This window comes from Pezoporus occidentalis, unplaced genomic scaffold, assembly GCF_034315485.1.
Source record: "Pezoporus occidentalis ecotype Australia unplaced genomic scaffold, CSIRO_AGI_Poc_V1 ctg76, whole genome shotgun sequence".
NCBI lineage: Eukaryota > Metazoa > Chordata > Aves > Psittaciformes > Psittacidae > Pezoporus > Pezoporus occidentalis.
This window is the reverse complement of record NW_026916115.1, coordinates 2,324,722-2,337,660: the sequence shown is the minus strand read 5'-3', so window position 1 is coordinate 2,337,660 and position 12,939 is coordinate 2,324,722. Positions and strand designations below refer to the sequence as shown.

At 43.8% G+C, this 12,939-nt stretch overlaps 1 protein-coding gene across 14 annotated transcripts in view; it reads left to right on the top strand.

The window, feature by feature from the left end:
• The window catches only part of RASAL2 (RAS protein activator like 2), a 185,577-nt gene extending 175,535 nt beyond the window's left edge, over window positions 1-10,042 (top strand). For 10 of the 14 annotated variants that reach the window (XM_062602286.1, XM_062602290.1, XM_062602284.1 and 7 more), the window contains 3 exons: window positions 93-180; window positions 2,866-2,896; window positions 4,868-10,042. In XM_062602286.1, the coding sequence (XP_062458270.1) occupies window positions 93-180; window positions 2,866-2,896; window positions 4,868-5,010 (262 nt within the window). In that variant the 3' untranslated portion in view covers window positions 5,011-10,042. The remainder of the gene's footprint in view (window positions 1-92; window positions 181-2,865; window positions 2,897-4,867) is intronic. The other 4 variants (XM_062602289.1, XM_062602288.1, XM_062602282.1 and 1 more) reach the window with 1 other exon arrangement.
• The last annotated feature ends 2,897 nt before the right edge of the window (window positions 10,043-12,939 follow it).

The window sequence follows — 12,939 nt, the reverse complement described above, 5'->3', positions numbered from 1 at the left end:
ATTCAGAGAAGTCAGACCAATATGCCAGAGCACCTGAAACACTCTGGAATAGTATTAAACCATCCTAATGTGTACCTCTTTTTGCTCATCAGACTCATGGCAGTTGAAGAGGAGCTGAAGAAGGATCATGCAGAGATGCAAGCTGTCATTGATGCAAAGCAGAAAATTATTGATGCACAGGTAAGGAGCTCAGGATCTCAAAGAACCAAGTGTTCTGTTCATAGAACCCATTGTTCTCCCCTATCCTCCTGCCTCAGCATTGTTATCTAGCTCCGAAGCCGCTATTGGCCCATGGTGTTGCACATGGGACTTGCCACCTTCTAGGAGAGAATTGGGTTTTTTAATTAGTGAAAACTTCACTGCGTGACATGAGGCTTTGAGACAGCCTGGCAACAAATCACAGGAGCGATCACTTCTCCAGAACATTTTCGACTTTGTGAGATCCCAACTGGGTAAAGGAATAATCGTGCATTGTGTGGACATCGTTCCAAGTGTGGGCCTGGGAACTCTGGAAAAGCTGCGCCTCATACCAGCATAGTTTAATTGCCATGTGCATGCATCTCAGCTATGCAAGCTAAAAGCATGGCTTTGAACGTTCAAGTCAAGAAAAGAGAATGCTTGCAATGGAGCATTGCCCTGTATAATGTCATGTGGCATTTCACCCCATCTGACTGTCCCCTTCAGTCCTGGAGAAACGCCCACTTTGCCACAAACCTGCAGTTGCTTGCCCCAGGCAACACAAGTTAGACGTGGAAAGTGGGGCCCAGGGGGCAATGCATGTTGGGTGTATTGTGTGGGATCATTTCAGCTTTTCTTCTGTGTCTGTGCTGATCCCAGAAAGCAAAGCTTGTACAACAGAACCTGAGACTGGTTTGTTATCTGCCTGCCATGTTATGTTTGTGATAATTGCATTTGGAGGACATCTTTCCTGCTTCTCGGCTTTTCAGTAGTTCCAGCTGTAAACTTTCCTTAACACATGATCTTAAGAAGATGACCTGTTTCATGAATAACCCAAGCTATTTCAGGAGGTTGTTTCTGTACATAGAGAGGAGTGGGAAGAGGGAGCCTCAGTTGAACATTGTTAAAGATGGTACTGCCATATTAGAGTGTAGGCATTGGGAGCACAAAAAGGCATACCTGGCTGCGGTTTTTTCCTGTTGAATGGCCAACAATAATATAAATGTTTGAGCTGTCCTGGAACTTTAAGGAATATATGAAGTAAAAGAAAGAAAAAGTTTGTCAAAGTCTCCTAACACTGGGAGCACGCTTATAGCAGATTTCTTTTTGATAATTTGAAAAGTTCTGGTTTTCCTGATACCTCTGCCCATATTCCCACAGTTCTTCAGAAGGACTGTTCATGAAAGCTGTGGTTTTGGGTCCATGCCATCTAATCTGAATAAATCACTTGTGTACAGAGACATGGCACTTCTGCTACCTAGCCTTGCGGAATAAGAAGAAAGTCCTACTGGAATTGTACCATGTAGAGTTCCTAGTTATTGTGAAAGATACTCTACCTGGAGACACTGGTGTAGTTACCCTTGCAAGATGCAGCTCAAGATTAAATCCTTTTTGTGAAGACTTGCACTCAAAATGCGAAGTGGGAGAGTGCAATGCTGGAGAATGAACAGGAATGCAGTCAGGCACTGTATTTTTTTATTAGTGGTGGGGGAACAGTACAGCAGCCTCCAGTCTGATCAGAGAGGGCCATTTTTTTGGAGATAGGCACAGTCAGGGCATCTTGCTGTTACACTGATGGAATGGCAGCTCATCCAAAGAGCAGCCTGTTTTCTGAAGGAGGTGATGCCTTTCTCATCTGTCCCAAGAAGGTGAAAGGGGCACTGAGCAAACTCAAAAAGTGATTTTTGGAGGGAAGGATTTGCAAGACTGTGGCTGAATAAGAAACTTGCCTTTGCCTTTGTTAGCCGTCTATGCTAGTAGGCTCTCAGCATCAGTGTGAAGTTACGGACTAGTGGACCAGGCTGGTCGCTTTCTGTCACCAGCTGGCAGATGGGGCTGCTGCTGACTTGTGAAAGCTTCAGACCCTCAGGGCTGGAAAGGTGTGGTCCTTGATCACACTTGATCAAATGATGCAGCATTTATCACCTGCACTGGAAATTGTTGGGGAAAAAACAGTATCAAAACAGTAGAATTAATGATTCCTATTTTAATCTGGCACTTTTTTCTTCTGAAGTAGCTGTTGCCTACTTGGGCAAGCAAGGTCGTCAGCAAACCTTAACTGCTTCAGTGTCAGTCAGTACATGGGGGAAAGCTTAGTTGTCATTGCCCTGTCATGGGTTCCTGTGCAGAAGAGGAAACTGGTGAAAGTCAAACCAGACATACCAGAGGAGCCCAGCCGTTTGCTGGATTCTGTAGCAATCCCTCTAAGTCGCATTTGGAAGATTTTTCTTAGCCTGTGACTCATTTGGCAAAAGGATAGAGCAGCAGCTAGAAAATGAAAGGTCTTTTTCATGTGAGCTTTATGGAGTGGAGCAGGAACCCAGGTTATGACACCTGCTTTGAAGAGTTAAATGGCTGCTAGGAAACAGCAGTAACCCAGGCTTCTTGTGCTTAGTTACATCGACCCAAGATGCTTTTCAGGATCTGCTCTTTTGTCTTATGGTCAGGTGCAGCACCCAATACTGCACAGATGCACAAGGACAGCCTTGTTCTCAGTATCAGTGCTGTTCACACTGGCTCTGGGCAGCGCCTTGTGTGCACTGTGGTTCGTTCCAGAGGTTGGCTCTGGGCCTCCCTGACTGGGTAGGGGCTAAGTCTGTCTTGACTCTCTCCTTGGAGCAGCGGAGCTGCAAAGAGTACTAGCCCAGTTGCTATTGCAAGTGACATCTCCGCTGTGTTAAATTACAGGTCATAAATGGGGATGAGATAATTCAAACAGGCAAGTAAACCCAATCAGTTCTCTAGCTGAGCAGTACCCAGTCCTGGCCCAGTGCACTGACCTCCTACCCATTCCAGCTCCTCCCACTCCCTGTGCCCAATTCATGTGTGTTAGAGACATGTTAAATGTTTTTTTTCGTTTTGAGTGAGAAGCTCACACTTCTAACACTGATTTTCCAAGTGTAGATTTCCAGCTGTTTTGCAAACTGGCATAGTGAGCGCTCATCAGTGCCAGAAAATAACCAGCCTTTCATTTTTAACTCTTTGAAAAGCTATATTCTTTGGAAAGAAATTTTAATTTTAAATTATATATTCCAGGTGAAATGTAGTCTAAGGAGGAGGAGCTTTAACTTGCTGAAGAACACATTTCTGCTAAAGCAGGATTTATTTCAGCACGGGAGGAAAGACTAATGCCTTTAACTCCTCCATTGTCTGTTCTCCTTGCTTATATTAATTGCATCAGGGAAGTGCTAGGGCAGGCTACAGCCTGCCTTGCTGTTTGTTGATTTCTCATGCCTCCTCCCCCATTTGCTCTGCTATACAGAGTTTGGCCTTTTTCAGGGCTGCAAAACAAGCAGTACTTAAATTCTGCTTTGTTTTTGCACCCTAACACTTAACCCTGTGGGGAAACCCGCTGAGAAAAGCAAACATTACCACACAGCTGATGTGCTGGATTCAAGATCTCAAGGGGCTGTTGTAGCACTTGGGTCTCCTGAGTAGTGTGTCTGAATTATCCCTCAATGTTTGTGCCTTCTGTGCATCATTTTTCCCTCCATTTTGTTTTTCAATGGGCTGGACTGGGAAGAGTTCTGCAGGCAGCTTTTTTGGTTCCAGTAAATTAGACATTTTCCTTCTCAAATAGAAAAGCCATTCAGCTGGTAGCAGTGAGAGCACACTTACCTTGTGCCAGCTCTGTTGCTGCTTTATATGGCTGGATTTTTTGTTGGTTTTTGTTTTGTTTTTTTTTGAGGGAAGATGGAAATTGTCATTTCTAATTGTGCCACCAACTCTTTGGCTTGACCCCCAGTGCTTTATCTCACTGCGGATAATCTAGCTCTTGGTAGGCTGGGTTTTGTTGATGGGGCTTTTATTTTTTATCAATCTCGTGCATATCCTTCAGCTTTCTGCTGAAAGTGGAGGCTGGCACTTTCTCTGCAAGAAGAATCAAACAGGCATGTGCAAACCCTGGATTCAGCGGAGCCCGGGAGCCCCTCTGAGCTGGAATGGGTCTAGGAGCAGTGTGTTCAGTGTTTGTTCTTTGTGTTCTGTCGATGGCATCTCCCCCTCCACCCACACTGCCCTCTTCCCCTTCACCTCAAATAACCCCTTAGTTTTAGCTTTTGGCTGCTTTTTCTCTATGTTGCTATTGCACCCTCATTCCTGCTGGTGACTGCAGGCTGCCATTACCTGCTTATTTTTATTTATTTCAAGCATACCATGAGTTTATTCTGAGCACACTCCATCCAAAACACAGAGACAATGGCTGTTAAATACCACTTGCACTTTCCTCTGCCAGATAAAACTCCGCCACTTTTATTTTCTGCTGCCTGTTTCTGTTTTTCTAACACATTTAAAAAAAAAAGAATAATAAATTGGCTATTGTTGTTATTAACTCCAACACCCTCCATCCCCGCTCCCAAATGCTGCATTTCTGTCTGCCTCAGTTGGAGGCTGTCTGGATAAAGCCCATGTGACTGGATCAATTCACCAATGTAACTGACTCACTCTCCCCTTCCATCGAGCAAAAAGGCCAGGAGGGCCTGTGGCACTGAGGAGCCACGTTACCCAAGAAAACAGAAAGAGGCAGACATCCCATCTTATCAGAGAATGTTAGACAAGCTGCCTCAGTCTAGAAATCATCTGAAGATGCTGTCACAGCCCCAGGTCCTGGAAGTTCCCCGTAAAGCAGGCTTGTGGGGCAAAGGAATTTCATTTGTGAAGGAGTTCTGACTTTGTGGGATGTTTGTTGCAGGAGAAGCGGATCATGTCCCTGGACTCTGCCAACACACGGCTGATGAGTGCCCTGACGCAGGTGAAGGAGCGCTACAGCATGCAAGTCCGCAATGGCATCTCCCCCACCAATCCCACCAAGCTTTCCATCACGGAGAATGGTGAATTCAAAAACAGCAGCTGCTAACTGGGCAGATGCTGCCAGCCATCTCCCCAGGAGAAGGGCAAGAGGGAGCAGACTCAAGAAACCTTCAAAGTAGCCCCCCTTCCCCTTACAGGTTTACATAATGCTGCTAAAAAAATGGAAAAGAGGAAGAACTCTGAAAGGTGGGCTTCAATTCCCCACTCAAGGCCAGGAGAACCGGGCTCCGGACAGCAAGTCCTTCCATATCACTGTGTAAATAGAGGGAGCTCTTGGGTCATGTACAGAAAATGCGATGTAATATACCAAAAGGAAGTGAATACTGTAGATTTTTTTAATTATTGCTATTTTTATTATTATTATTTTTCTCTGGTTGAAAGCACTGCAGTCCTTGGAGGAGGAAGAGGGGAGTGTGAGTGCCTGTGTGTTGTGGGTGAGAGAGAGATGAGCAGTGGGTTACATTAGACAGCAGCTCTATATATCAGGCTGACTGATACAAGTACATGCGTGGAGTGAAATAGTGAAATGAATTCTGTAAGAAAACTCATTTGCTGGTTTTATTCCCCTCTTCTCTAGCTGTTCTTTACCTGAATGCAAACTCAATAGCAAACATTTTAGCAAGAAAATTGGCCCTTGCTGGATCCTGTACCTAATTTTGGTAGGACTCTGGCAGAAAATTGTCAGTCTTCTTGAACAAGGTAAAAACTCAGAGCAGCAAGCTTGTTTTCTTGCATTTGCACACAGTCAGGCTTCCCATCAGACAGAGGGAATCTGCAGTTTTTCAAGGTAGGATTCTTTTCTTTTACCCCAGATCTAATGCAGTTTTATATTTTCCGTTTTGAGAATTTATAGACCTGTAAATACTTCTTTTTAAATTTCTATCCAGTCCCCACTTTATGCACCACGCAGTGGCTCCCTGAATTCAGTCTCTGCGCTCCACCAGGAACAGTCAGGTTAGTGCTCTGAGGAAAGGGCTAACCAACGGGTGCCCGTGCCCAGCAAAGTAAGCTTCCATATGCAAAATTTCCTGTTTTCCTAGAGGATTTCTGTGTTTTAACTCTTGTTCAGTTTCACTATTTCAGCTACAAGCTTAGCCAGTCTAGTTCCAGCGAAAGATTCTGCACATTGCATTAAAAGATCTTCCATTTACACTGACTTTTTCCTTTCTCTGGATACTTCAAAGGGGGTTTGGGGAAGTTCCGTACACGCCATTTTTTTCTTCAGAAGTTTTGACCAAGCTTTCATCCCCAATTGCTTTCAGTTGTGTTTTACAGGCACATACTTCCAGGCTGTATGTGAATGCATATGTAATTACAAAGTGACCTTCTCGTGGAAAATAATGACATTTGCAGACTGTAAAAGATGAACAGTAAATGACACAGTATTGTCAATTCTCATGATTTCATCAAAGGCTACAATATTTAGTCTGAGAGGTTTTTTTTAAACCCCAGATTCTAGACTCAAGTAATAGGCTGTAAAGCTTCACTTTCACTCTTTGGTGTACATTTCTAGCCCCCAGGCTATCAAAGTAAACAAGGTAATTACAACAGCAATATACTAAGCGAGTATGATTGACCTTTCAAACATGAAATTAGAAACTGGAAGCATTGACTTCAAAACAAGAGAAAACCTTGAGAGGGTACCTCATAGGCTGCAACTAGGAGCAAATTCATGAGGTGACTGGGGGGGGTACCTGGCTGAAACAGTATAGCTTGTGATGTGGAGAAGGTCAGAGCTGATGATCTGATTATCCTTTCTGGCCTTAGTTTCCAAATCTCTAAAATTGTACTACATTAAAAACATAGAAGTTTCTAAGCCTATTTCTTGACCTCCTGAAAGTGGCCCAGGCTGCCTTTAACATGAAGGATTGGCAATACTGAGAAACCCATATTCAGTGTCTGTTGTCAGGTTTGTTCTGTGGAAATGAATTAATCTCACTTCTGTGGGCAAATGCAGCTTGTGGCAGAGTATGTTATGTTAACTGTTCTGCCTGGTGATTGTGTTACAATATGTCAGTTAAACATCATCACACAAGTATGTTCCATTGCTAACTATGCATAAATACAGAGACCACATCTTCTGCGTTGTTGGATGTATAAGAAAAACATATATGTATGTGTCTCTCCTAGCAAGGTCTTAGAGAACACTTGTCTGCAGCGAGTTGGGATTTATATTTAATGCTTAGTTCTTTCAGATCAGAGCTTCTCTGGCTGTTCGAATGTGACTTGTACTACAGGCCGAGGAGCATCCCTGTCCCATCTTGGTTTATCATAGCCAAGTCAGCAATGTCTGATGCACCTGGGGTTGTGCTCTGCATTTGCTCAGTAGCAGTTACTTTTCCATACTTCCCAAACCATCTTCCAGCTCTGGGTCATTGCTGACCTCTGATATTTTCTTCCTCAAACTGTGCCTTTCAGTTCCTCCTCCTCTCTTTCGTCCTTCATGCACCACAGCCATAGGGAGTCTGTTGAGTTTGTATTAATCTGTCTTGTGAGTAGCTCTCTTTTACAAGAAACCTTTAAAAACAAGCTTTGTGTTGAGCATTTTTGTGTGATCTTCATCTCCCCTTTGCTATATACTGTAATTACAGAGCTGCATTGTGGAAGAGTTATTCCCCAAGATAGCCTTTTCAGATGGGCACATGTATTGCTCACTTATTACACAGTGCAAACAGCATAGGTGTTCTGTGGCTGAGGTAGGAGAGCATGTGGTCATAGGAATACATTGACTAGAACAAGGCAGAAGCAGATGTGTCATTCTGGTAGTGTAAGTCTAGCATTAATTTGGGAAGTGCATTTTGCCAGAGCTCCCTGGCTTGCTGGTAATCTATCAAAGACCACTGGCTGAGCTGCATGGTTTGATGCTGAAGACTCTGAGGTGTCCACTTTGGTTTCTGCAGAGAAATGCAATAGGAGCAACATTTCAGCTCTGATTTTTAGAGGGGAAATAACACCTACCCCGAGATTGATATGTTTTGGTGAGGTCTGCAGTAATGTATCATTCTAGTGATGAACCTTCTCCAGTGTATTTCTTAAGCTTGCAGAATACTTGTAGGAAAAAGTTGCTATTCTAAAAGAGTCTGACCCATGAGTATTGTCCTCAGAGCTCGTTGCTAGGCTGGTTGTTTCTCTTGTCTTTCAGCTTCTACACTAAAGTGTATTCCTGTAACTCCCACTGTAGAGAAGTTGCCTGATGACCCAAAAGGGGGTGAAGGTTGCAGACTCACAGTACTGCAAGACTAAAATTGATTAGCTGCAGAACAAAATGCTGTGCTCCTGACTTCTGCAGGCAGCTGTCTCTCCTCATTTGTTACCAAGGAGCTTTCTAGAGAAATTTTAAGCCACCTCAAGCTGATAACATGTGAAAATGCCAGCTTCTGTTTTGTCTAGTCTGATAAAACCACGTGGCAGCCAAAAGGTCGATCTATTTTGAAGCAAGAGCCCTGACTGGGCCCAATCACTTTTGGTTTAAGACTAGTAGCCAGTGGGTTTCTGCAGCAAAGGCAGAAGTAGTAAATAGCATGAGGTCTCATGATGAGCATTATAGACATCAGGTTTTGGTTCATACTTTAAGCAACTGCATCAGGCTGTGTCTAATGATGTTGCAAGGAACTGCTGCTCTCATTTGGGAACAGCTGTAGTACAGGAAAAATTTAATAGCCTGTAGGAGTAATACTCATGTAGACTGAAACAAGAAACTCGCCCATCCTGGCATCTCAGTCCTTGCTGGCCATGTTACTCAATGCTGTTCTAGGATGATTCTTCCAAGGTTTCAGAGTTCTCAGTAGAAGCTCACAGCCAGCATAGTGGGGCAGGGAAATGGAGCAGTGTTTTGTAGCACTGTGACCTTTGACTGTGTTGTGTGTAGTGTCTGCAGAGTGTGTGAAGAACAGAGGCGACCAGAATGACATGGAATAGACACTAATGGAAAAGGGAGGAAGCACAGCCAGGGAATGACATCCTGTAAATGCCTGTTCTTTGCAACTCTAGGAATTTTGACCTGTTGGGGCTTTTTTTTTTTTTTTCTTTAAGGGAAGTAGACGGATTTCATGTTCAGGAATTACCAAGTGTTACTTCACTGGTGTATTAGAAATGGGCAGCTATGCATGAAAGCACAGACTCATACAGCTACACATTTTGCAACATTGCTCTCCAGTGGCATAACTCAGGCAGGGGATCCAGAGGAGTGTGGAAAGGGATGTGTGTATTTTCTAGTTAGAAGATATGAGGTGTATCCAGTAATAAATCTTGTATCCATCTAATAAGTTGTCCAAGAAATGGGTTTTATGTTCTTGCAATTGCTTTGGATTGGCTTAGACTTTTTTATACATGATAGATTAATTTCATGTTTTAATGCTTGGTTAAACCCACCAGCTTTTAACTTCATCTGAAAACTCAATGATTGAAGTCCATCAATTTTACAGCAGTGCCCATGGAATGTCTCAGCAATACTTATCTGCTAAGGTCACCGTGTATATATGAATTCTGTTTGTGTTCTCTGTTGTTCCTGAGAATGATTCCTGTCAGGATTGAACTGTTAAATGTATTTCCATCAGTGATCAGCATGGTCAGCCACAGGTATCCAGCTGAGCCTGACAGAGCAAAAAGGGTTAAATTCAGGCTGATGCTTTTAGGTATTTCCTTCTCCACAGTAAGTTAACTCCCGTGAGAGTGAGCATGTCATTACAGATCATGCCTGCCAGGAATCCTACCTGTAAAAATAGATCTTCTGTCTCAAGGGCCTTAAAAAGAGTGTTACTGCACAGAACTGTTTTACAATGATAGCTCTAAATAATTTATTTTTTATTTCAACAAAGTACACCTTAGAAAGTAATAAACTTGTTTTTCAAGCCGTATTTTTATGCTAGTAGCACTGGACTGTTTGGTCTCTGAGATCCATTTCTGCATTTCATTGCCTGGGTTTGTTCTAAAGAAGATTTATTTTTGTTCTGTGAATAATTTTTGAAGGTTCTTGTAATATGTACAGTTATAGATACATTTGAGGTCTTTTATTGATATTCATACAAAGAATACAAATAAACTTTAACTTTAAACAGTTTTGACTCAGTAAACCAGTGACTTAAAATTTTGCTCTTCTGCTCTCAGGTTGTGCTTGCATCTTGTGTAGCTTCAGAGGGTGGAGAGAAACTCGGTGTAACTTCATGTCTGGGACAGAGTAGCTCCCATTTGGCATCTGGAGCTACCACGGGGGTCCGGGCTGAGCGGCAGAATTAATTCCTTTCCCCGCCTCTGGGTGTTTAGCTGGGGTAGTGTCCAGCACAGGTCCCAGGGCTCTGTTCCGGAGCTGTGCCTCCCGGGCCTTTCTGAAGCTGTCTGCTTGCTGGGAAATAGCTGGTGTTGTGGAGTGAGAGAGCGACAAGGTGTGGAGACACGGAGAATTGCTCTCTGCTGCTTTCAGGCGTGGGATTTCTTGGATAATAATAACCTCTGAAGTGGTAAAAAGAGAGCTACCATGTATTAATTAATGTGCTTGTGCCTCTCATGCCAGGCCAGTGAATGCAATCAGCCCAGTTTTCATGTTCAGTCAATTCCTAGTTTACAGCTTCTCGTGCACCAGCCCAAAGCTACAGTGTTTGAGGCATAGGCACACAGAACTATTTGTTAACAGATTCGCATAAAATGCTGGTTTCTAAGCAATTTATATTTATTCTTTATACATGTATGAAATCTTATATATAGCAAGTGGGAAAACCTTTCACATTGAACTTACTGAGTATAAAATCTATACTGCAGGGGATGTTCTGCTTAAAGTCTTTTATTTTCGTTTCACATTAATTATTTTTTTCCATAGCTTTGAAGCCTGCAAAATACACACAGCAAACATTCAGTTGTTAACTGTGTGCCTCCACCCTGGCCCTGCACTTTGTTCTGTTCAGGTCCCCTGCGTGTTCTGCCTTGTTCTTGCTTAGGCTGTAAGTTTTTCATGCCGAGAGTTGCCTTCCTGCATGTTTGTACAGAACACAAAAGAGCCGGTGCCTGATGCTTCTGGCAGCACAAACGGTGCCTCTAAAGGAGGTGGATCTGTAGATTCCCACACCCATGTTCTGTCCACACTCAGTGCCTGCCCAGCGGAGTCACTTGTTCCTCTGTGGCAGTGCTGAGCGCTGCCAGATGTGAATAGGCCAGGCAGAGGCAGGGGAGAAGAGGGGCAGGATGGGGTGTGGACCTAGCAGGCAATGTGATCTCAGTATCATTTGCTGTATGGTTTTGGGAACAGGGGTGGAAGGGGATCTAAGTGGGAGAAAGCAGGGTGAGAAGGGAGGAGACATAGCCAGAGAGTGTGCTGACTTGAAGCAGAGGGAGGAAGGTGAGGTAGAGCAGGAGCACTGCATAAATAGCACTGGCACTGGAATAGTACTGTGGGAAGTCCTGTGTGACTGTCCTGAAGCAGCTGATGCTCAAGTGTTCTATTCTGATGAGGATGTTGAATCCCACTTCACCTTGGATGTGCCTCCTTACTTCCTCTGTGTGAAACTCCACTATGTAAGAACATGTAAATTCTCCCATTTCCAGCCATTCTGGACAAAACACGTGGGGCTCTGGAGCCTATCCTCATCGCTGCTGCACTTTGTCCCCTCCAGCTGGGAACTTCCTCTGGAGAAGCTCGCCTCCAAGAGTCTTTCTGCCCAAAGGATGCAAGTGTAAAATCTTTGATGATTTCTTGTATGCAAGAATACAGCAGCTGCTGCTTAAATCCATTAGCAGATGGAATACCAATTTGCTTACACTGAGATATGAGTCTCATGAGAAGAGAGTCCTTGCTCTGACTACAACCTGTCTCATGTTGCTGTCCTTCACCTTTCTCCTGGTCCCACAGATTAAATATCCTCATGTCTCCAGGAGATGTATTAAATTCCTGCTTTTTGCTGTGAGAGGTAGATCAAATATCTTGATTGTAGGCATGAAACCTGGCTACCTGTCAGTTCTTTCTGCAGGGAGTATGAACACCTTGTCCTCACTCAGCTCCATAGGAACATGTAATCCTGCTGATGTGACTGGAAATGTGAGTTCTGCGGTGCTGGACCCGCTTTTCAGTACACCCACTTAACCCAGCTCAGTAGCAGAGCAGCCTTGGCTGAAATAGAGGAAATTATGATCAATATTGCAGACTTCAGGGTAGCTTCCAGGAGCAGGGCACTCAGGATAGATGTTCCTTGCAGCCTCCAGGTTCTTCCAGCTTTTATGTTATACTACATCCTAAGGCCATTCATTGTGCTGCTATCTGGGAGAGGGGGATCATGAGGGACAGATACCTAGTGTTGACACCAGGAGTAGAGGATGATACAGTGATGACAGAAGCTAATGCAGAATGAAATGTGATCTGCACAGAGATGAGTGACATTTCTCACCCCCTTTTCTATGCTGTCCAGGCTTCTATTTGCAGCAGGTTACAGATATCAAGAGCAGTTCCTATTCTGCTTAGCAAGGAGGAAGTCCTGCATGCAGTGAAGGAGGAAGACTTACAGCTAAATTGCAGCCTCCATTTGTTCACCCTTTGTTGCTTCTTTCCCTACACTCATCTCACCTAAGCCAAACAACATGCAGGTGCCATGCTGGACACTAATGGAAATTACTGATTTGTAATTTCCAACAGTAGGAGTAGCTGTTCTATTGATGGGAACTGCTTCCTGCCCCCCTGAATTACCTGCTGGTTTATGCTCTCCTGTTCTTCAGACTCACATGGGAGAAAATCCATTTTCAGAATTAGGAACCCAGTATATTTACAAGCAAATATGAACACTACTGAACATAACCAAACAAATGCAGAGTGCCACAAGGATGTGGTAGTTGTGTGTGCAACGCTAGTGTGTAACTTGTTAAGCACTAGAAGGCCCACAGAGATGGCTGCACAGAAGTGCTGGCTTTGAATGTATAGGTGCAAACTAAACTTGTTGGGAAAGCCAGCTGAGCACAGTAAAGCTGTGGTAGATA